A 25544-nucleotide genomic window follows, 5' to 3' on the forward strand; every position below is an offset into this window, starting at 1 on the left:
ATCACCCAGGTGAGTTGAGTCCCCCCCCCCCCCCCCCCCCCCGATATGTGAAGCGCTTTGAGTGCCTTGAAAAGCGCTATATAAATGTAATCAATTATTATTATTATTATTATTATGGCGTGTGTGCAAACACGTCTACCCCCAGGGGTGGATTGTCTCGATGAAGCAGAGAGAACCATAGCGGACAGTGGGCGTTTTGCCTTGAGAGAAAAAGATCCACTTCCACTCTTCCAAAGTGAGACCAAATCTGGTCTGATTCTCATCGCATCTCATGTGCACATTCTCATCGAATCTGCACAGTTCATGTGAGTGACTCATTTTGGGATAGTGTATAAAGTGTTTTGTGTAAAGGTTTGTAACAATGAAAGGGAATGACACAAGAAATGTACAGGTCAACGTTACTTTTATTGAAAGAAAACAAAATATTGCAGTATACAGCCAAAACAAAACCATCCAGACTCAGTACCTGGTGTGCCCACCAGCGTTTACTCTTCGGGGCATACTTGTTCAGTCCGTTGATGTGCCTCTGAGGGATCCTTAGCCACTCTTCCAGAAGAGCTGTACGTAGTTGGGCCAGCGTGGTACGTGATTGCATACACTGCGGTCCAACATATCCCAGGCATGCTCGATGGGGTTCATGTATGGAGGCAAGGCTAGGACATTCACATTCTCTCTCTCCAGGTAGGTACTGCAAACACGTGCAACATGTGCATGTGCATTATCATGCATGAAAGTCACGTGTCTGCTTTGCTGGATGTGTGGTACCACGTGAACCTGCAGTATATCCTCTAGGCAATGCTGGCCTGTCAAAATACCATTGATAACCACAAGCTCTGAACACCATCCAAAGCATATTGCGGCCGAAACAATTACTGAACCACCTTGAAAGGGGTCTCACTGCTGTACGCACGCATTCGCAAATCGCTCACCACGCTTACAGTACACCCTACACCTTGCATCATTCCGGTGCAAGTTGAACCTGGATTCATCACTGAACAGCATGTTTTTCCACTGAGCACAACGCTGATTGCGGTTTGAGTCTATTGGTCTATTGTCCATCAGGATCATGTCAACATGTGTCCTGTGAGCTCGGATATGTTCATGTTGCTGATTTGTGGTCTGTAACATCGTAACATGCGGCTGCCCCGGGCGCGGCCGATCTCTGGGGCCGACAGCAAGGGTATATCCCCGAAATTCCCCAATCCTCGAAGGCCCCATTAAGTCAAATGTAATAAAAAGCCATTCAATAATCACACAATGAGACTCCAGGGTTAATCTTCCCAATTATATTGGTTGGATGTCCCAACTATTTTTATTTCACCAAATAATACAATTTTTCCTTCTGGGCTAATCTAAAGTTAATTATATTATTATTACTCCTAAAAATTCGAAAATGTATGGATAGGGATTGTCTCCCCAATAATAAAGGCTATGTACCTTAACAATTTTTTTAACACTCAATAATAAGTTTAACTAATTAAATATAGCCGCTAGTGGCGATGGCTGGGTTCATGCCAGTACAGCAGCCACAGCTGAAATGTGGAAGTTTGCATTAAGATTACTGTCAGTTTTGTCATATTAGGCTGTTGAGCCATCACGCCCCAAGCTATCAAGTTCTGATACTGAAGAATCTAATAGCAAGCCAATATCCAACTTCTTATTGGCTTTACTGTGTTCAGCTGTACACTCAAAATGCTGCTGTTGGGCAAAATCTGGTCGGATCTGTATGAAAATTGGTGTGCATGTTCCACATAAAGGTTGGAACATGATTGCCAGTTATAAGCGTATAAGAGTTATAAACCAAAATGTCATAGGCCACGTCCACTTTCACTAATGACGACCAAACTTCAGATTTTGACTAGGACATGGTCCTAGAGCATGTGTACCGAATTTCGTGCAATTTCACTTATTGGATTAGGAGATACAGTTTTCTGGCCTTTGTGGCGCTCCCTATTGGTCAATATTTGAATGGCTTTGCACACATGTTCATTCATTATATGTGAACATGTTAAAGTTTCATGATGATTGGACCATCCATCACAAAGTTATAACAATTTAGCTTATAGGCCACACCTCCTTCACAACTTTAAGAGTTAATATCTTCAAAACTACAGTAGATATCAACAATCTATGAACAACATTTAAAGAGTGTAGGACCATAGATGCTACTGACCGATTTTGGTGGTAATCGGTCAAACGGTGTAGGAGGAGATGTTAAAAATGTGTTTTTCAAATAATTCAAAATATCTCAAAAATTTCCCGTGGCACATTTGTAGAGTACAGTTAGGTGGACATGTGTACCAAGTTTCATGTAAATCGGACAAACGGTGTGGGAGATATAGCCCTTTAAACTTTTTAGTTTTAGACCTTTAATTATAGCGCCACCATCAGGCCGATGGGGGTCATATTTCTTGTGAGTCTAATTGAAGCCATACTAGACCATGGTGCAAAGTTTCATGGCTCTAGCATTTACCATCTCACGGGAAATTGAGCCCAAAGAGAAAAACTATAATAATAATAAAAAAAAGTAACAGTACAAAAATTAATTGATTAATAATAATCACAGAAAGTGCAAACTTCATACAAATCTCCATAATTGCCTGAACAATTCTCTTGACAAATTTCAATACAATATAATGCACCATTGGTGAGATATGGGTCCAAATAGCATGGAGATTAATTTAATCAGTTAATTAATAATCAAGTTATCGTGTTCACACGAAGGATCTGCGGCGGACGTGGCGGCGGGTCGGGTGAAACTCATTTCGGGGATATAATTACAGACGTGACGTGATGCGCACATCAAACGCATTAGGGATCGATTTAGATCCATTTCTATACAGTGAGCAACTTTTGATTTTGTGCCTCTGTATGGGAAACACTGCATCTCCCAGTCAAAAACACCCTCTAGAGGCCATCTGACGAAGCGCATCATCTCATGAAGCGTTGACTGACTGACCTGAATTTGCCTCGTGATGCCCTCGGCTGCGCCGTGGGAAAAACACCACAGATTTAAAGTATGTGGTCAGAGTTTGTGTGTGTGTTTGTGTGTGTAAACATGCATGCCAGAGAGAGTAGCAGCAAGGCAGGGAGAGAATCCAACTTTTCTATAACGTGACCTCCCAGTGTGAGCAGTTTTCCATCCACGGTGCAATTGTGAAACGTGAAAAGAAGTAGGTGAGGAGAATGTGATGCAGGGGTACATTCCATCACACACTCCCTACCCTGAGTAAAATGGACAGGGACACAGTTTTCACTTTACTTTTGGGTCATCCATTCTGATCTATTTTCTTAGAGGAGGCTTTAACATTTTATAGCTATAACATTTTAAATCCCAGCAAATGCATGAGTTCAACCAGTACGGGGAGAATGAAACATATAACTGTAAAAGATATATGAGAAAAACACAAGATGATAATTTTTTATACACCAAACATAAAATGGATTTATTTTTCCAGAGGTCCAACATATTTCTGTCTTGCCCCAGGATGCATAGAAGATGTCAGTGTGTCATAGGAATTTAACTGCCACTACTACAACCCATTGTTTACAATCCAAGTGTTCTTTTGTTCAACCATTGGTTTGATAATAAAGCCATTTCTAACTATTGTTAATGTTACACAATATCAAAACTCCACTGCCTTAAAGTAAAAGCAATGATGTGAAATGAAGGACTGGGATTGAGTGCCTCTTAAGTGTCTCTATAAAGCTTATCTGAAACTGCATAATCTCAGACAGCGCTGTCTCTCTTCTCGAGACCGTATCGCTCAGTTGAAACTGCAATTAAATTACACACATGTTGGTCAAAACTACTGTGTGTATACTCTTTATTATCTTCATACAGACACCATGTATTAGGTCTAACACAACTCCCTCCTTGCCGGCTTCCCTCCAGCCCCTACAACTCATCCAGAACGCTGCACCGGCCCGGTCATCGCTCCACCTGGTCTCAGCTTTTCGTTTATTTATTGCTCTTCTATTGGTGTTTTTTTTATTTTTTATTTTTATTTTTTTAGCTTCATCACTGTAATTTATCACATCACTTCCTCTATGAAACTTCATCCATGGCAACACCTCCATCTTCCTTCCTGTGGAAACAAACAACAGTTATACCTAATGCTATCCACCAGAAGAGTGTTAACATAATGGGAAATAACACATTGTTGGTTTTTTAAAGCCAAATAACTACTGTGGAGGGCGAATCCTTTGACCTTCTATATGTTACATACAGTATATACAGTGATGTCGTGGTAAATATAACGGTGGGTGTAAACTCCACCAACCTCCAGACGCCACAGTGATCATCATGAGCCAAACAACCACAAATATAAACAAAAAGCAGTTATATTTTCAGAAAAACATTAATTCATGCATTTCACTTTTTTCCCCACTCACAAGACCCCATCTTTATATACCTTACATCAGCTTGATACTATTTATTGGATGTATGTGTAACCCACATAAATTGTACAGCCCCATGACTAAACCTCTTGTTGTACCTCTCCAATTCCCCTAGAGGGCACTGTAGCATTACTCAGAGAGAATCGTCTTGACCTTAAATGTGATCACTCCAAAAATGTTTTGCCAAACACACATAAAAGTTATGCTAAACAAGTGCTGAGTTACATTTTTAGTTTCAGTGACTATGGATCACCAGATGCCTTTCTGTTGACGTTTTGCAGTTTTCTTTTGGCCAAAATTCAAGTGAATCTCCTGTGAGCTTGCTAGTCTTGCTATGCAAATGTGGATTTAGAAACTTTGATATGCAAAAGGATGTTAACATTTTGTAATGGTTTGTAACAAGTCTTTTTCAGAGGTAAATGTATAAGATATTTTGTTTTATAAGCTACATCTTAGGATTTGGGCATATGAGGTGTGGTTCTGCTAATGTGTTAAAATGTGTGGTTCTTACCTAGGACTTGCCAGAACACATTTTCCCAGCCAAGAGGCAACTCTGAAGGCAACTGTTTTAAGACTTATTGCCTGCTGCAAATATATTTTCATGAAACGTCATATTTTTTATTAAGATTTTTAGAATTTCATTGGTTTATGTTTAGCAGTAAAAAGTGATAAAATGCCAATTCAAGAAGCCTATTTGAGTGTAGCCTAAATATATTGTGCTTGGTGTTACTTAAGCAATAATGCACACTGACTGTGTGTTAAATGATATATGAGTCAGTAAATTACACTGATAGTGATTATAAAATTAATGTTGTTAATGATAACAGATTGCTGTACAGTACTAACACTAGATTTTACTCTGCTGTGTGCAGATTGTTTTTTTGTTTTAAAAATTCTGCCCACTGACGACTGACATTCCGGCAAGCCATTTGGAGCATGTGGGAGATGCATCCAGCGATTCTTCATAAATCAAACCAGTGGAGTGGACCATCCCTTGGATTCAGATAAGCTTTATGAGATCTCCAAATTTACACACATTACCTGGGTAGTTCAAACACACACAAAAACTGAACTGAACTCAAAACATTCTCACGCAAAGGAACTGAACTGAAGTGATCTGAACCTAAACAGACAAGAGGATAATTGACTGACTTTGTGACATTGGAACTTTGTTTTATTTTATTATTTTCCATCTTGATTTTTTTTATTTTCATTGAATTAGTTAATACATTTTTACCTGTACATATGCATTTTAAACAGTAGCCGTTACTCATTCATTTCTAGACATTTAGGAAGGATGTAGGCAGGTCCCATTGCTGTGTGGGTGTTGTGTTGATGATGTGTTTATAGCCTATTGGACAGCAGCGCTGCCGACTATCTGGAGGTATGAAAGCTCTACAGTGAAGTGATGCAAGGGCCAGGTGAAAATTTTATTTGATTTCTGAGATTACTCCCAGAATTCTGAGAATAAAGTCAGATTCCTGTCTTTTTTTCATAATTCTGACTTTAATCTCAGAATTCCGTATTATAAGTATTATAAGAAAAAAAATCAGAATTAAAAATCAGAATTCTGAGATAATTCTGACTTTTTTCTCAGAATTCTGAGATAATTCTGACTTTTTTCTCAGAATTCTGAGATTAATCTCAGAACTCAAATAAATCTTTCACATGTGGCCCTAATACTCTTCCGTACAAGGCCCAGGTTCAAAACGACCAGAATTATCAGGCATCACTGCATATAAAAAAATGTTGGCTACTAACTTTACCTCTTGGTTTTTATCTTCAGGTGCGCGCTACATTTATCTTTGCCACTCAGTTTGGTCAGACACAGTGTTTTTTTCACACACAAAGGTCCCTAATTTGGTCTTCTCTTTGATTTCCTGTGTTTCCTGTGTTTCTTGGAACATAGGAGCGTAGTTTTTGTGTGTGTGTGTGTGGGGGGGGGGGGGGGGGGGGGGGGGGATGCACTGCCTAGATGGTCCTGCTTCTAACATGGCCATCAGCCAATCATAACTCAGGACATTGGGGGTGGCCAATCCCTGGCACAGTTACAGTATATCACACATTTATGGCAGACTAAAGAGTAAGTAAAAAAAAAAAGTGAGTGAACTATGTAAAAAATAAAAAAGTGGATAAACTGAGCTAAGGTGGGTTTAACCTCCAGTGCATCACTGTATATGTGTATAGAATGAACTCCCCACCTGAGTCAGTTTACCAGGATAGGTAGCCAGTACAGCTGCAGAATGGCTACTCACGCTGCTTTGAGCAGATCCCTCTGTATCTGCTGGCATTTCTCCTCATTGATGGGGTAGAAACAGAAGAGCAGCATCCCAGTGAGAAGCAGAACAATGGGAACCGGGGCAAACAGGACCTGCAGGGCCGTGATTACTGCTGGTGGTTGTCTGCAAACTCCTGGCTTAAATCCTGTAAAACTGAAGAGATTGTATGTAAAGCATTACCTGTAGAACATTGGAATTTCATCTAATTCTGGGCCTTAGCATAACATTTTTTTCTTTAATATTTTATTTAAAGCATTTTAATCATTTTACAAGTGAAACAAACAAAGAACATCAGAAACAAGACCCTATATCCCCATACTCACAGTCACTCATACCCACCCACACCACATATACACCATACAATAGCTAGCACCTATACAGTACAAAGGAAACACCTATACAATACAAAGGTAAACCAGTTGTAAAAAACAGAACAAAAAAAAAACAAAGCAACAGCAAACTTAGATTACAAATTGTCCTATAAAACAAACTTTCCATGAGCATGTATACAAAGGCCCACAAACATAAAATGACATAGTACCCAATGTAGCTCAGTCCAGCCAACAATCTTGGGTGATTGTCCCAGTTGCAGTGCTCAGTGATTTGGCAGAGTCCGGTTTTGAGTCTGCTGTAAAAGTGTCCATACATATATCTCCAGTATATTGCTAAACTCCGCAACATTCAGGGGAGAACCAAAGAACATTACAGTTGTTTTCTTGGCTATTAAGATACCATGCTGAATTGCCAAGATCTTAACATGGCTGAGAGTTTCTAGCTTGGATGACCAGCTGAGAATGGCAATTTCTGGGTTTGGGCTGAGTTCCATATTATACACTTCAGAGTAACAGCGGCGTTGGCTGAGAGTAGTGTAGTCTATGTATCACTTTATATTGAAATAGCTGATATTGTGAGTTTATAGAACAGGACTGAATACTCTGAAGAGCCTGTGTCCAAGTGTCTTTGGGAAATCTCAAGGTCCTTTTCCCAAGCCTCTTTCAGGTGCTGTATGGATGGGATAGAATCCCCTGAAAACAGATTGACAAACCTAGAGACAAGGGTCTTAGTACCAGGCTCTGTGTCATATGAATGTTACATTTATTGGGAGATGAATTTCAAAGTTGGCAATATTAGTCTTAGATGTAATTCCTAATTTGTATATAGCGAAAGAAGTTGGAAGATGGCAATCCAAATTTGTTGAATGAGGCAAAAGTTTTTTCAATGTAGAAATCGCCTATGGTTACAATCCCTTGTCTCTTCAACAATGAGAAAACATTGTCTGTTTGGGACAGAGGGAACGCATGGTTGTGGGAAATGGGGGTTAGGACACTGGTTTCTGGGAGTTTGAAAACTTTTCTAATCTGGTACCAAATTTTAAGGGAACTTTTTATGATAGGATTATCTCTTGTTGAGACCACAGTAGGCGTCTTTCTTGCAAACAATAATGTGGAAAGGGAAGAATCTGGGATGTCTTGCTTTATAACCATGCTGTTATGTTAGCATAACATTTTGGGGGGGTGGGGGGGTGGGGGGGTGCCTGCATGTGCTCTCTCCAGGAAACTCACTGCAGCACCACGGTAGATAATCCAACAGACAGCCCCCCTCCAAATTTATTGAAGAAGATGAAGCAGGAGTAGAAGACAGGCTCCAGGTCTTTACTGCTGGGGTTCTTCACCTTGAAGTCATCCACCACGTCTGGGAGCATAGACCTGCAGAAACACAGCTAGACAGGTAACCAGATGGATGGGTGGTGAACACTCACACGGATACACAAACAGTTAGACATGCAGTCTCAGATAGAAAGGGAGACATTCAAAGAGAACAGGAGAAAGGAAGGAAGCAGATAGGAAGCAGAGAGAAACAGAAGCAGTGTCGCAGAGAGGCTGAAGAAGAGAAGGCAAGAAGGCAGGGAAAGAGGGAGACATCCCAGAGCTGTTGCAAGGCAACCTTGCCCATTTCAAGATACTGTAGCTCCTCCCATCTGTCAAGGGATTGTGGACTTTCTGTCAGGCAGGGGACAGGTATGTGAGGATAGGCTCTCAGCTGCCTGGTGGTCTTGGTGAGCACATGGACCTCACAGAGATGTGTAGCCTTCTCTCTCTCTCTCTCTCTCTCTCACACACACACACACACACACATACACACTCACCAGCAAATTAGAGTGAGTGCTCCTAGACTGGACCCCATAATGATGGACATGAAGATGAAGACAGGCAGGCTGTCGTGAAAACACACATTCACCACCACTGCTGGTGCAAAAATCTGAAACAACCACAGAGGTGAGAAAGAAAGAAATAATGGTGAGAGATGACATTGTAGATACAGCCACTCAAAAACTTATCAAAGGGAAAAGCCTGTGCTTCAGCAAAGTGAGGAGATGCTAAAAATACTGTGATGGTCAGTTTGTTAGTCGTTGTTCTATCAATCGGCATCTGTACAACTCGTTTTGGGGTCCACAGGCCCTCAAGAATTCTTACTTGATAGTTTGGCATGCTATTTTTAAAATGTGGCTGATGTTCACACCAAAAGTAATCAAACAGAAGTAGGCCTAGGTTTAAAATTGTTTTCACAGGCCACCCATAATAGACATTTTATTCTGCACACACTGGATAAGAGGAGGCGGCATGTGTCTTATGGCTTTATCAAATGGATGAAAACATTCTTGTGGCCTCAAATGCTCACTGCTGACCAATGTAAGCTCTTGAAGAGAGGTATGGCATGTGCTAGTTTTTATGGCAACATTACTTCATACACACATTACCAAAAGCACAAAGGACTTTTCTTTGCCCTTTTAAGCACAAACACTCTTGTCTATCATCCTAAATTACAGCTAACACTAGAGTGCAATACATGCAATCCAAAAAACAAACATGAAGCACATTACATGTAATGATTTAGATTGCAATGCTTTGACTGGGGATTACTGATACAGTATAATGACTAAAGTATTGGCCATCCCTGCTGCGGTCAAAGTGGAAGGGAGAATTATCTTACACCATTTCAAGTAGGTTTTATTCACTTTAACTAAGTCACCAATTTCTTTCACAATACAGTGAATGGCTACTTCCATCCAGATGGGTTGAGGCATCAACTGTCTGCTTTTGATTTTCAGAGGTCAACAAGCCCAAGAATAAGGTTATTTGATGCATTCTCTAGGCTGATGCAAGCAGTTTGCTGCTGCTGTTCGTCCAAAGGTACGAGATGGACTGAAATTCTCAATCCCAAAAATAAATTAGATGTTGCATTGTAGTCAATGTCAATAGTATTGTTATAGCTGTATAATTCCAATAACTTTTTTTTTTATCAAGTTCTGAAAAATCAAATTCTGAAAAAACGAAATAACAAAATAAAATTCTATATATTTAATCTATATATAATTAAACTAGACATTAGAAATGAACAAGCAGCAAAATCAGTTTTTTAATTTTGATGGTGCACGTATAGCAGTAGAAGTAGTAGTATTAGTAGTCTTTGTGATTTTGAAGGCTCTAATTCTTCAGTTTTGCTCTCTATTTCCCTTCCCTGGTTTGATGCGGCATCCACTGATTGTGTCACATAGTTCGTTAACCTAATTGGGTGAAATTTCTTTCGCTCAACACAATGCCACACCTCATCTGAAATTGTTTACCAACGTGCCAGGGCCAGACATATTTGTGTGGTGGAACAGAGCACAAGAATATGGATGGTTCCACCTGGCTGCCATCCGCTTGTTGAAGCTGAACTCACAGAGAGGCCAATGTAAAGTGTAGACTTCTTCCCCAGCCTCCCCAGCAGAGTCTGCCACAGTGGGATAGACAGTGCTGTTGCTGTCTGGACAAGAAAAGAAAGAGACAATTAAGACTCTAGTCATGTCTTATTAACATATCTCTAATTCTGTCTTACTCATGTTAACAAAATCATTTGAAACCCTGATCGTGTAGACTGCAGGGTCTAATATAGTTATCACAGTAATGCAAATAAGACTAGAAAATACAAAAGTTGAAAATGATTGAAATGAAGTTAATTCTTGTATTCACTGTTAAAATTATGAATTATGATCTCTAGCCAGAGACACCCACCATGTGATAATCATCAAAAGGAGACCACAATAAAGGCTTTTTGCATGGATAAGCAGTTAAGTAAAAAATGTCCTCAAGATGTTTGTGCCCTAACCAAATATTCCAGTATATTGGCTAGAAATAGTCCTGTATTTATTAAGGAGAGTGATTCAGGGGTAATACTGGAAAGGCGGTCATGGTTTTCAGCAGGAGATACCCTATATGTGATAATCATCAAAAGGATAACACAATAAAGTCAAGTCTGGTAGAACATGGTCGTTGATGCAGAGCCTCAGGTGTGTGTAGATGCTCATACTTGTTTGTTAATGCCTAGAAACACATTTTAATAAAGTACAAAGTAGGATGTGGAGATGGAGATAGAGACCTCACTAACAAATGTGTGATCAGTGTGTTCTGTGCCCACCGTTAAGATCAAGATAATATGTTGGAGGTAAGACCCCAGGCCTGTAGCATAGGCACAGAATAGTGAAATGTTTCCCAAGGACATCTACACAAACAAAACATAGACATCAGACTACATGTAACTGGGGGAACAGTGGAAAAAAAAGAAGTATAGCAGAGGAGAGGAAAAGAGAGCAGAGAATAGTTAAGGATGTGTTTTTCAATATTGTGTATCTCTTTCAATAGTCACATACATATCCATGCACACACAACTCTTACCTGAAAAGCTAGTGAGGAGAAGAGGAAGCCAAAGACCAGTCTGACATAAGGAGTGTGTCTAATCACCATTTTCACACCAGTCAGATAGGGCATCTGGATCCTGTCCAGAGTACTAAGAGGAGCTGGGGAGGGGGCAAATGGGTCTTAAAAACTCATTGGCCACCTTCTTTAGAGGTTTCCCTCTAGCAGTGCATCAGAATGCAAAATTGGGTATTACATTTCCTTTTTTTTTCATCAAATCCTGTCATAATATAGTTGCTATGACCCTGTGTCACCCAACCATCCATCCATTCATCCATCCATTTTCTAGCCGCTTATCTGGCTCAGGTTCACCGTGCAAACAGGGCAAGCAGAGCAACCTAGATGTCCTTTTCCCCATCAACTTCCTCCAGATCCTCCTGATGGAGCCTCAGCCGCTCCCAGGCATGCTGGGAAATGTAGTACCTCCAACGTTTCCTGGGTTTACCCTGGGGCCTTACAGTCAGTCGTGCCCAGTACACCTCCAAAGGGAGGTGCCTGGAGGACATCCTTACTAGGTGCCCAAACCACCTCAACTGGCTCCTCTCAATGTGGAGGAGTGCCGCTGGACTCCGAGGTTCAGATTGCTGAGTTCCTCACCCTGTCATGGAGAGTGAGGTCAGCATCCCTGCAGAGGAACCTAATTTCGGCCGTTTGTATCTGCAATCTCATTCTACCCATAGTTTACGGCTATAGGTGAGGGTCGGAATGAAGATCGACCAGTAAATCAAGAGCTTTGCTTTGTGGCTCAGTTCTCTCTTCACCACCAGGTTCTGATACAATGCCTGCATCACTGCAGTCGATGCACCTAACCAGTGGTCAATCTCATGATCCTTCTTGCAATCGCTCGTGAATAAGATACCTGAACTCCTCCACTCGGGGCAGCTGCTGCCTCCTCACCTGGATTGGGCTGGCCACATTTTTCTGGGAGAGAACCATGTTCTCAAACTTGGAGGTGCTGATGCTCGCCCCGCCTGCGTCACACTTAACTGCAAACCGCTCCAGTGCGCATCAGAGATCACTGTCTGATGAAGCCAGAAAGGCAATATCATCTGCAAACAGCATAGATGCCACCCTAATGTCACCAAACTGGACACTCTCCAGACCTCAGTTGCACCTCGATATGCAATATGAATATCACAATCAGGAGAGGGGACAAAGTGCATCCTTGCCGATGCTCACCTTGAATGAGCTTGACCGCCAAGAATGCGAACACAGCTCTCACTCCGAATGTGCAGGGACCAAATGGCTCGCAGCAGCAGCCCCGATACCACATAACCCCGCAGCACCTCTTAAGAGTCAGTGTTCTCACAATCAATTTGTGACACAATTATCCAATATGTCATCTAACTTGGAGTGGGAGCTATCAGAAGCATTAAACCACCAATGGCTTTAGTAACTCACCCAGTTGCTCCTTGACTCCCAGGAAGAGCACCAGACAGCAGAGGAAGTAGATGGAGGCCAGGACCAGAGCAGCCACTATATAGGCCCTCCTCTGAGACCAACAGACAGAGTTAATTACTGATAGCCAATAATTAATAATTATGTCAAAGACAATGAGATGAGGTTTTCCTCTCAGATTCCTAGCAAATTTGTCATTCAGTCACATCTCAGATGAGGTGAGGCAAGAGGAACTATTGAGCACTAGATGTCATTTCAGTTATCTCGCCATAAAACTCATTTTTATAAAATGACTTCCGATGATGATTGATGGTGGTGCTCTTTACATACTAGTGCTCTGTCCAGTTTTTACCTCCGCCAACGGTTGGACGGGGGTTATGTTTGATTGTTTGTTTTTCTGTTAGCAGGATATGTCACAAAGTTATGAACGGATTTGTATGAAACTTTGTGGAACAATTGGACATGGGGCAAGGAAGAACTGATTCATTTTTCACACCGATTGGCCAAAGGGGGCGTGGCAGTGGGCGTGGCTTCTCACAAAAAGGCATATAACTTGCGAACGGATTCACGTAACACCATCAAACTTTGTGTCCGTATCAGCAGACATAAGAAGACGCAAACCCTCCATTATTGGCCCAATCAAACAACATGGGGGCACTGGAGTGCTCATTTCCAGTTTAGACAATGCCTATTTTTCCAAAACTTGGTCCAGTAGTAAAAGGGCAGCCCTAATGGAAACTGAACAGATATAGTGCTGATTGGCTTTTTTTAGGTCCAGTCATGAAAATGTGTGCATCTCCTAATGTGAAACAAGTTGGTAATGTTGTATGGTAGAAATTATTAACTTTTGGTGTAAATCTGACATGTGGAACTGGCATATATTGACAATTGCATAGCGTTGGCGGAGGTATGCGCCCTACTGAGTGCCATCTAGTATATTTCTGTTTTACCATTTACCATGTTTTTGTTTGTTTCTTCTGGAAAGCATTTTGTGCTCTATGCTTGAAAGGTGCTATACAAATAAAATGTATTATTATTATTATCTATGCTTTAGCTCTCATTTAGCCCAGGAACTTTTTGGCTATGTATTGCCCAGTTTTAGACCAAGCCGTAAATACAATATTACATATTTAAACAATGCATAAACAGCTGTAAATATCAAAAATATGCACCAGAGAAGTCAGTATGATAATAATACAATATACAAGATAATGTTTTATTTTTCTCACATACCCCAGAAGACGTAGTCTAAGACGTAGATGTCTATTAACTGTCACTTCTAAACCCCTATGTAACGTAATTTTAGCCTAAACGTTTACAACCATTTAGACGTCTGTTAAACAGCTAATCAACATTGCTCAGTGGGTTACTACCTACAAATCGACAGAAATAATGAGAATAGAAGAAAAGGAGTGCAATAATAGTCTTGTGACCTAACTGTATCCTGGAGGTTGTCAGTGAGGGATGATGTGAAGTTATGGAGGGCAGGAGAGGAAGTATCACTGTAGTTTAGCTGACTGCAGGCCTGGGCTTTCTCGGCATGGTACACCCCCACTATCTGACCCTGAATGGTTGCACCCAACAACAACTCAAATATCTCCATCATCATTCCTAAAGAGATGGGAAGAAAAATAACCCACATAAAATACGTTATGACCTTTGGGGCGGCTGTGGCTCAGGAGGTAGAGCAGGTCGTCCACTAATCAGAAGGCCGGTGGTTTGATCCCCGGCTCCTCCAGTCCACATGTTGAAGTGTCCTTGGGCAAGATACTGAACCCCAAATTGCTCCCGATGGTTGCGCCAGCACCCTGCGTGATAGCTTGCCGCCATCAGTGTGTGAATGTAGGCATGTTGTAAAGCGCTTTGGATAAAAGCGCTGTATAAATGCAGTCCATTTCCATGATCATAAATCAAAGGTCTCCTGCAGAGGTAACAGACACTGAATAATAGAAATAATAGACATTCCGAAGCCAGTTCACCTGGAAGTAGACCTTCAATTTGATCATTTCTCACATAATGTATTACCTCGCCCTCAGATTATCTCAGTCTGATTTTTGGAATCAGCTTTGGAAATCAGTTTGACTTTTGCCCAAAATATTAAAAGATTGAAAAGCATATCATTTTACTTTAGCTGAGAGGGACCCTGAATAAATTAATATTTATTTTCTGCTGCTGCACCAATCCAATTTTCCCACAGGGATCATAAAGTTTCATCTAATCATCTAATGCAAATAAAACCTAAGACCAGTTCTGCATACTACATAACTTCAGGAAAATCATCTATTCATACATCTCTTTTTTATTTAACATAATTTTTTGGTCATTTTGCCTTTATTTTGATAGGTTAAAGTATAGAGACAGGAAACATTGGGAAAGAGAGAGGGGGATGACATGCGACAAAGGTCCCAGGCCAGATTCAAACCCAGGATGTCGCGGTAACATCATGAAATGGGTTTCCATGGCCGAGCAGCCGCACACTAGCCTAAGCTCACCATGCACAATGCCAAGCATTGGCTGGAGTGGTGTAAAGCTCACCGCCATTGGACTCTGGAGTTCTCTGGAGTGATGAATCACGCTTCACCATCAACCGTGTTTCAGCATGACAACGCCCCTGTACACAGAGTGAGGTCCATACAGAAATGGTTTGTGGAGATCGGTGTGGAAGAACTTGACCGGCCTGCACAGAGCCTGACCTCAACACCATCCAACACCTTTGGGATGAATTGGAAAGCAGACTGCGAGCCGGGCCTAATCACCCAACATCAGTGCCCGACCTCACTAATGCTCTTGTGGCTGAATGGAAGCAAATCCCTTTAACAATGTTCCAACATCTAGTGGAAAGCCTTCCCAGAAGAGTGGAGGCAGCTAAGGGGGGAAGCAGGGTAGAAATTTGACAAACTGACTTGTTGGAAAGGTGGCATCCTATGACGGTGCCATGTTGAAAGTCACTGAGCTCTTCAGTACGGCCCCTTTTACAGCCAGTTTGTCTATAGAGATTGCATGGCTGTGTGCTTGATTTTATATCTGTCAGCAATGGGTGTGGCTGAAATAGCCGAATCTACTAATTAGAGGGGGTGTCCGCATACTTTTGGCCATCTAGTGCATCATAGCCTCATAAGATATGCAGTAAAAATAACTTTCTGTATCTCTATATGGTAAGTCAAGTATGTCAAATTTTTGGATGACAGTTGTGTTTTTATAAGCCCCTTTTTTCAGTTTTATCATTTATAGTACATGTCTACAAGGATGCAAACACATCAGAGCTCAAAAAAGGTGACAAAAACTCAAAGCAACAAGGGAGAAATTTTTAGAAGTCTGGTCATTTTGAAAGGAAAAATATAATAACTTTTTAGGTCAAGTGAAATACCCAATCTGCGATTTTTTTTAACCATTTTATTGTTGGGTATACTGTAAACGTGTCAAGAGGAGACTTGTAGATGTAAAATTATCTTTTCTCAAAATATTTAAACCTCAAAATACAAGCAAATTTTACATCAATGTCTACAAACACTGCAAATGTAAACAAACCTTTTACTTTTAAGAAAATATATAAAAACTCCTGCAACTGTTGCATACCGCTGGTGCTGGCCAATTTGAGAATGTAAAAACTATTTCAAATGTGTTTTTGGCTTCTGTTGGTGGGACCCTCTAATTGTGACTGGGCCTTTAATGTCATTACAAAATTATTTTAAGAGTTACTTTGGTTCAAAGGATGAACAGTTTAAAAATTAAGATGCGTTTAATAAAATTCATGTTTATCCCCCCCTTCAAATTTTCTCATTGAATCTGCACAATTCATGTTAGTGACCCATTTTGGGATAAAGGTGCCAATTTTGCATCCCTGATGTTAAAAAAAACCTCAGATACCTATGTGCATGTGTTAGTCACATCATATTTACTGAGAACGTTTTAACAAACCGGTTTACCACACCGTGCTTTATGGAGAACAATGGATATAGATAATGATGAAAACAGAAACAAAACACACCACAGATTTTAAGGTATGGGATCAGAGCTTGTGTGTGTGTGAGAGAGCGTGTGTGTGTGTGTGTGTGTCTGTGTCAGAGAGATTGGCAGCGAGGCAGGGAGAGAATCCAACTTTTCGATAATGTTACCTCCAGGTGCGAGCAGTGTTCCACCCACTGTGCAATTGTGAAACATGAAAAGAAGCGGGTGAGGAGCATGTGTCTCCGTGATACAGGGGTACATCCTATCACACACTCCCTACCTACAGTAAAATGGACAGGGACAGTTTCACTTGACTTGTTGAGATCATGACTAGGATTCCTGTATTTCACCATAGGCAACTACTATATATCCATTTCCTACCTATGAGAAACACACAAGACGATAATTCTTTATACACCAAACATAAAATGGATTTATTTTTCCAGAGGTCCAACATATTTCTGTCTTGCCCCAGGATGCATAGAAGATGTCAGTGTGTCATAGGAATTTAACTGCCACTACTACAACCCATTGTTTACAATCCAAGTGTTCTTTTGTTCAACCATTGGTTTGATAATAAAGCCATTTCTAACTATTGTTAATGTTACACAATATCAAAACCCCACTGTCTTAATGGAACAATCCTACCATCTGTAAAAGAAAGAGAAAAGGGAAAAAAAAAAGTCACTTTAAAAAAATAATTCAATCTCCATTTGGACAAAGGGACTGATGTGATTCTGGAGGTGAATAAAGGAGCGTAAGGCTACCGGTATAGGTTGGGGGAAAAAAATAAAAATAACGCAGCAGTTTGATTTCAATATGTTTTGTTAACTCATTACACTTCTCTCCCCAGGAAGATGGGGGTGGAGAGAGATGGGATCTAGTACAAAACCAGGGTAACCCCATGTACCATTAATAGCATGACAAGACTTCTATTCCTCACATGGCTCTGGTTTGTGCTGTTGAGACAGAGCCACACTAGAAATCTGCCACTGAACTGGTCTGCTGGGACCCCAGCACCTGAAAGGAAAAAGCGGCTGAAGGGCCAACACGGCAAATAGAAGAGGAAGAGTGGGCGGCAGGCAAGTCGCAGGCAAATAAAAACAGGTTTAGTGAAAATCTCTGGAAAAGCTTAGTAACCAGATTGCTCTTCAGAAATCTGGACTGTTGCTGTGTTTTTGGGTTAAACCAACTACTTTACAGGTTAACACATCCCCATCAAAACCACCATTTAACAGCATCTGCAGCCTTTCCAACACTTCTTCCATAAACTCTGTTCCTTTCCTCAAGATTTTTATTTTCCTCCCTGTTACTGCCCGCCACAGACCGCAGAGGAGGGGGAGAGGGTGGGGGTTGTGGGGGTAGAATGTAATGTTTCACTTTAGAAAAACAAAATCAGAAATTAGAAGTCCATACATAAGTCCATGGTTTCTCCTCCCTCGGGAGGGGCGGTGGATTTCACAGGGCTGCAGTTACTCAGCCACACCACCAGGGGGTGGGGGTGGGTGTTCTCACTTTCCCCTCACTGTAGCCGCTGGACGATGACAGCGTTGAGGAGGTTGGCGTCCCGCAGCGTCTGGCTCTCATCCGTCAGCTCCTTGTTGGGGAAGGTGGTCATGAGAATGAACTCTCTGGCAGCCATGGCGGGCCGGGCTCCAACCACAAACTGGCGCACGTCAGACACCCTGAGGCACCCGAGGGAGATAGCAACCAAGTCAGAACAGGAGACATGGCTTTCAGTGTGAGCAAAACAACAGGATCTACAAGGTTGTTAGCTATATTATTCTGCAATGGTACTTACTCTCACAAGCAGGACTGGACAATAATTCAATACTATTGATTATCATCTTTCAATAAAGTCATATCATGATGAAATAATGATAAAGTTATCATAATACACAATTCTATTGTCTAAATTATGGATAAAAGGCAAATACTAATTAAAATCTCTCTTAAATTGAGATCAGAAAGAAATTAGGAAATGTTTGAAAACTAGAGGGTATTATCTAGGGCTGGGTATTGAGAACTGGTTCCAATTTAATCACGGCTACAAACTGCCTAATTCACCAGAATCGATAAGCAACCGCACTAACGATACCTCTTATCAATCATTAAGCATTTTGAACAGCTGGATGCTTCTCCAGGAGCTGCGCAACAACCGTTTTGACCCTTTCGGTGTGCTGTCAATCACAAACAATGACATAATTTGATGCTCTCATGTCAGTCAAAACCAGGGTTGAAACACCGATGACGTTTCTAAGTCCATTTAACACACAGCGAGTTGGCTAGCCCAGCTCTGTGGCAGCCTTGTTCAAAACAACATAAGTTGCTGGATACAGTTTCTTTAGAGTTCCAAAAACGGCAAATAAAAAGGCCACACAATTACTCCATACAGCTCACGCAGCAAAATCCAATCGTTCTGAAGCCAAACGATTGTACTGTGGGTCCAAAAATCCAATATATACCTCATTATCTCCTAGATTGAAGAACTTCAAGGCAGATGCTGCCTTGAAGGCAGATGCTGCCTGTCAGAGATATTGTAATTATAGGGAGAGCGCACTGGAACAACCTAATAAAGTGGCAATTTTTTTTTTGTTCTGTGGTGACCTCCAATTACTTTATTTTTTTCCGCTTGTTCTGGTATTTTGCTCTCTCAAGTAAGGCATTATGCCAAATGTGCCTTAGCTGTTTTGAAAAGTAATTCTGAGACCGAAGTAACAGCAATGTATGTCTTGAGTACTAAAAGAAAGTTATCTCCACTAAAGCTGTATGTAGTCTTTTACCCCCGAAAATGTATACAGTAGGAATCGATAAAGAATCAGACCGATGGGACGAATCGAAAATGGCACCGGAATCGGTAAAATCCTAACGATACCCAGCCCCAAATTATATGCAGGTCTACAGTCCCGACTAAAAGCCACTGAACTTCTGTTCTGTTCTCATAGAACTGCAGGGACGCCAAAAGAGTGTCCAATCTAGCTTTATGTACATCCCACGCAGCCACTCACCTGTGGGTGTGGTTGAACTTCTGGACCAGCCTGCCGCCGTCTGCCAATCGGATCTGAATGCTGGTGACGGGCTGGGAGGGGTCGAGGGTCACGGAGGCACTGGCTTGGGCCTCGTTGGCAGCCTGCTCCTGCTGGGAGCCGGCTGGAGCCGTAACCAGCTCTGGGGTGGCACTGGAAGAGGGAGCGGAGAGAAGAGGGTTGGAAAAAGATCAAAGGACTGAGAACTTTCTTCCACTCAAGACGTTGTTGAACTGTTACGTGATAATCAGATAAATAATCCTAAAAATAATCATTACTAAGCATCTAAGTTGCTTGATAAAGTTTGAAACAAAATCTGTGGATTGGCTGGGGGGGGGGGGGGGAAATCAAATGAATGAATATGTACCACTACCACTCCAACAACTGCCACTGAAGTGCCAGTGAGCAAGGTGCTAAACCCCTTATCCCCAAATTCTCCAGGTGGAGCTGCTCAGTGACCAATAGCAGAAGTCTGTGGCTATACTGGGCAGCTTCCAGGTGTGAATGTGGGCAACTAAATGTGAAAACAGGGCATTGCTGGATAAATTTAAGGTTTAAAAAAGCTTTAAAAAAAGTTTAAAAGCAAAACTGAGATGTTTAGAATATAAATACATCTGTCCAACAAACTAGTTCTTTTATATGGACTGAATGATATATTGCTTGAAGTAATGTTTTCCCAGGCTGCTCTGCCCTCTTGTGGACAGAAAAAGCAACATCTGCCACATACGTTGAGTCCTCGTAGAAATATAGGTTATTCTAAATGCCATGAAAAACTCCTCGTTTTTATTCAAGAGTCAAACAAATCCAAACATCTACAAACTGTGACAAACCTACTGTATAACCTAGTCTCTTAGGATTCAAATTTACACCTCATAACTTCACAGATTAAAGCAAAAAAGTGAAAGTGAAACCAACCACTAAATTCTCTGGAATGACCCTGCACAGCAAGTAAATAGCCAAAATAAACTAGTTCATTTCCATGAAGCACAGGTAAGACTGGTTTAACAGACATGATAGATGACAATAGACAAACTGTTGTTGTTGGCAGTGAAAAATAATCCTAACTTATGACCAGACTTGTGTGAAACTAAGCCCATCAAGGACAAGCTGCATGCTTACTGATCTCACCTTCCCAGCTTCTGTCCTTCACCTCCGAAGGCTCTGAAGGCCATCTTGGGTTTGCTGAACTCCTCGTCCCTGTGGTCCTCCATGTCCAGGTTCACCTGACCCCCTCGAGAACGCTGCCTCAGCTCCAGAGGAATCTCCCTGCAGGGGTAAAATGAAAATGAAGAAGAAGACAATCTCATACTATCAATACTGTGTAAAAAATGACCTTAAATAGGGGTACGGCTGCATTGTTCATTTACTAGTGGTCAAGCAGAGAAAAAAACGATACAACACCGATATTGGTTCAATCATAGTATATATCCTTAAATATTAATATACATGGATATAGTTTGGCCCCGGAATAGTCTTACTACATCCTTATATTGAGACTATGGACTTGTACGGAATTAGTGAATGAGTTGACAGACGATCCTCACCCCCTGCGGATCGACTCAAGGAAGACGGCATTTCCAGGGTCGGTGTAGTTTCTGAGCTCACCGTCATCCAGACTGAAACCCGTCTTCCAAAGCTTCAGCACCACGTGTACCTAACACACACACACACACACACACACGTACATTAATCATGCACATGGAGGTTATTGCTTCCCCCTCCACACTGCAGCAACAATTTGTTTTTCTTAGCCTTACTCCACAATATTCAAGCTCATGGGAGTGCTAGTCACTGATCAGCAGGCCTCCTTAAAAATCTGATTCATCCATCTCCATCTGTTACTCTGAGATGCCTGTTAATGCAGATCAAACCGTTTCTGCACCAGGGATGTGATCAACAGAGTGCAATGAAACCAAGAAACAATGGGAGGGGGACTTAAATATGAGTAAGAGTTATGTGTCTAAAAATTAGAAAGATGATCCATTCGAACCACTACTCACATCCTGTTGGTTGCCGGAGGATCGCCTCTCTCCAGCCACATAGGTCGACTCCTCCTCAGGAGCTGCTCCTAGCCTGTAGCCTCCACCAACAAAGGCCTGAGGGGTGAGAGGGGGAGGGGGAAAAAAGCAAAGAGGAAGGTAAAGAAGACCGATTAGCTCCAACGGTGCTGCTGATCATATTGTTTTCATGAGCAACCCTTTACCCTGGCTCTGCTGGGCTCCCCCGGCCCCCTCCCAGTCCGGTCCAGAGGCACAGCCCCATGTTCCTTGGCCCCCTTGAACAGGTCCTCCACCACTTCGTTGGAGCTCTTCTTCTTGGGAGGCCCGACGATCTGCTGCCCGCTGCGCTCTGATCCCCCAGCAAAAAACCTGTAAGGAAGCGAAGGGCAGAGGACGGGTTAGGGTATGATGAAAGATGGTAAGGTATTCAATTCTTCCACAATGTAAAAGATAGTAGTCACTTGGCTGGGCTGATATCAAACAACTCGCTCAGACAAGTCAGTAATCTCCTTTGTTCTCCTTCGCTCTTATTTTTCTGTTTCTTTTTCTTAGGACTTCTCTGATACAAATGGACACAGGACATTATGGCTGACCCTTGCACTCCTTACTATTGGTTGGTTGTAATGATGGTGATCTACAAATTGAAGCTCATTGCGCTTATTGTAAATCACTCTGGATAAGAGCATCAGCTAGTAAAAAAAATTATCTGAGAGATGACTTTTTGGCTGTGGTGCTAGGGATTACAAGCAGTGTGTTCGTAAGGTTTAGTAGTCCGAGGACAGGGATTCTGACACTCTATCTAATGACCGAAATGAGTAATTAAGCCAATCACACCAACACATCACAGACTCACACATTGTGGCGTTATTCTTGTACAGGGCCCTCAGAAGCTGGTCTGTGACACATTTGGGGTTCCGAACCATACTTTAAAAGGATAATACCAGTGTTTATTGAGTGCCAATCATCTAGGTTGCCCCTCTGCTTTCTATTATTTCTGGTGGAGTGTGAACACAGTCAGCATAGTTGGAGATATCAGGGCTTGTTTCCTCAGAAGAAGCCATTTGCTGCTGTCTTGTACAGTAGGAGAAACAGCTTCCACAGAGCAAGATAATCCATCGCAGTAAACATGATGCCTTCATTTGGTTTGGTCAAAGTTTCTGTTTTATTTCATTGTGTCTGAGTTGAGTGTTTAAATATCAGTGCTGCATTACATTCTACTCTGCTTACTGCCAATCACCTGACACCCACAGGAAGAAATGGAAGTCTCCACCAGGAAATAATCCCTAAAAAACCTTTTGCTTTACAAACTTTGTCACACCCATGTCTTCTTATTTAGGGCGTCTTTGTTAGCCGGGACAGCAGTTAATTCCAAACTACGTTTGACACCATAACGTTTGTATTATAAAAAGGCAGAAGAACAAGTTATGTTAAAACATCTAATTACATAGGCATGCATTCCAAAATGATTGGGGGAAATGTAAAGCAGGTGTAGACAGTAGTAAACGGGCTATAACTCTAAATGACACTGGTATTTTCCTTTGAGACACATTGCAGATGTATGTTAGATCGCTGGATGAGAAATAAATGTATGTAGGGAAGTGCAGCACCCAAAAACAAACACCATCTCTTAACAACCAGTCCACTACACCGGCCCAGCAGCAGAATTTGTTGATGCTGCAGAAAGCACGCCCAGCTCCCAGTGAATGAGGTGAGACCAAAAATAGTTTGGTGCATTCTGGAATCACACTCGCTACGTGTGAGGTTATACCATCCAAACGCTACGAGGATGTACAGTAGAAATAGACAGGCATGCCTACAGCCTTGATATCATGTGAACAACTGTGACAGCCATTTAGGAGGATGAGACACACAGAAAGCAACTGGGCAGTTCTCTGGAACATTACTTGTAAACTTGTCTTTAAATTCTGTTTTAATCCCCAATCCACCCTACTGAAGCTGTTTTGTAGCTGACCTTGACTAGTGCTCCCTCTGGCAGTATTAAGGATAACCAGAAATTAGCTTAGACAGATCAACAGATATCCAACATCATGAATGGAACGGACCTTTGGCCTTCTTCCTCGTCGCTCTCATCCTCCGCCTCATGCATCAGATCTCTGAAGGAGGTTACTCTGGGCTGAGTACTGTAAACAAAGCAAACATTTATTGATGATGATGTCAATTATAAGTCACAATAATATATTGATATTACACAACCAGTAAGTCTGATAACGTGTATGTCAACACTGCATAGAAAGATATGTTTTCGGACTGTTTGCTATTGTCTTGGACTTTAGATTGACATTGCCTAGAAGTATAAAGATGTACAGGCAAATGGGGATAAGCAAGCAAAAGACTATGGAAATTTCAATGGTAGTAGTGCATTGGTAGTCTTGAAATTCAAGCAACCTTTGAAAGGAACTGTGATGTTAGTAGTGCCTTGTGTGAGAAGATGATGAGTAGTGATGATAGGTTGTAAACATTACCTTGGACCTGCAGACCGGGACACTGAAGAACCACCCTCAGGCTGAGGAAGCGTCACTATGTCATCTTCAGCTCCATCCTCAAAGAAACTGGCAAGTGCCAGCTGGGGTGGGGGGCAGAATTCAGTCAGACCATGTCATACCAAAATCCTGACAAGAGAGCTAATCAATTCTTAACTGCAACTTAACGTATCTAGCAAGTGACTATTTAACCAACCAATAGTTTTTAAAGCTGATAAGTGTTACTAATGACCATATAAAGGATAGCTCAGTGAATGGCTAAATAACTTCTTATCTAAATAAAGGTTAGTACTCCCCTCCAAAAAAATAATAAAAATAAAAAAGATACTATTTACACCACAGCACCCCAGCTGATGAAGGTTTTGTTCCTTGGACAAAACAACAAGATTTAGGCTATGTCACCTGACTCTGCTGCAGGAGGAGAGAGAGCAGTAAAATGTGAAACCTCTGATCAAAATAGTCATACATTCTATCCTAGCGTTAGCTTCTAATGGATAAAATAAGAATGAATGTGAACTAACATTATTTGGATGGGGGGGGGCCTAGAAACCCCCAGAAGGACCCCCTAGTAAATGCTTCAAACGAACAATTGACAATGTCGCATCAGCAGCTAACTAACGTTGTTTGCTAACGAACGTTACAAGCTAACGTTACTTATCTAGCACGACTCAATGGACTCAAGGTAATGTAGCTAGCTACAAGTTGATGAAATTTAATCTGCTTTAAAGGGTACCAAGTAACGTGAACAGGCCGCCTTGTATCCGTAGCTGTGACAGCTATCTGCACAACAGCTATGTCTTTGGGTGACAACAGCGGTTTTTACTAAGGCCATTGTGAAAGGGTGACTTGCACAAATCGCCGGCAACAGCGGCTAACATTAGCCAGCCTAGTTAGCCGGCATGCTAGGCTTCTGACACGGACATCTCCTGTCACTGGTGTTTCCTTTTGATTTCTCAGTATACAATCCCGCACAACTCAAGGGGAAAATCAAGTTAACACGTACCTGCAAATTCCAGCCAGCAGACTCCAGGAAAAACCGGGCCCTTTCCTCATCGACATCAGTAACAGCAACGAACTCCCTCACAGACTCCTCTTGGTTCGCCATTTTGATTTGCTCCTTCAATGGTAGGTCCGCCTCCACCTGAGGAAACACGCAACAGATTAATGGTTCCTATCGAGCTCCAAACAAAAGATCATAACAAGTGAGACGAAGGAAAAAAAAATCCTAGATTGAAATATTAATAATTAACTCGTG

At 41.6% G+C, this 25544-nt stretch overlaps 2 protein-coding genes across 2 annotated transcripts; both read right to left on the minus strand.

Annotated features, from left to right (window-relative positions):
• Positions 1-537: 537 nt before the first annotated feature.
• LOC139933474 (sodium-dependent lysophosphatidylcholine symporter 1-B-like) lies at positions 538-15398 on the minus strand. Its single transcript, XM_071927564.2, has 10 exons — positions 15350-15398; positions 14253-14425; positions 12818-12908; positions 11396-11517; positions 11139-11222; positions 10404-10487; positions 8827-8939; positions 8243-8386; positions 6657-6833; positions 538-688 (listed from the first exon to the last, which is right to left on the minus strand). Exons 1-10 carry the CDS (start codon positions 15396-15398, stop codon positions 538-540), a joined length of 1188 nt encoding a protein of 395 aa, XP_071783665.2.
• Positions 15399-17168: 1770 nt separating this feature from the next.
• Positions 17169-25424, minus strand: nsfl1c (NSFL1 (p97) cofactor (p47)). Its single transcript, XM_071927576.2, has 9 exons — positions 25293-25424; positions 24272-24372; positions 23852-23929; positions 21992-22157; positions 21789-21884; positions 21333-21442; positions 20917-21054; positions 19771-19941; positions 17169-18447 (listed from the first exon to the last, which is right to left on the minus strand). The coding sequence occupies exons 1-9, from the start codon at positions 25392-25394 to the stop codon at positions 18285-18287; spliced, it is 1125 nt and encodes a 374-aa protein (XP_071783677.1). The 5' UTR covers positions 25395-25424; the 3' UTR covers positions 17169-18284.
• Between the last annotated feature and the right edge of the window lie 120 nt (positions 25425-25544).

Source organism: Centroberyx gerrardi, chromosome 14 (genome assembly GCF_048128805.1).
Source record: "Centroberyx gerrardi isolate f3 chromosome 14, fCenGer3.hap1.cur.20231027, whole genome shotgun sequence".
Taxonomy (NCBI): Eukaryota; Metazoa; Chordata; class Actinopteri; order Beryciformes; family Berycidae; genus Centroberyx; species Centroberyx gerrardi.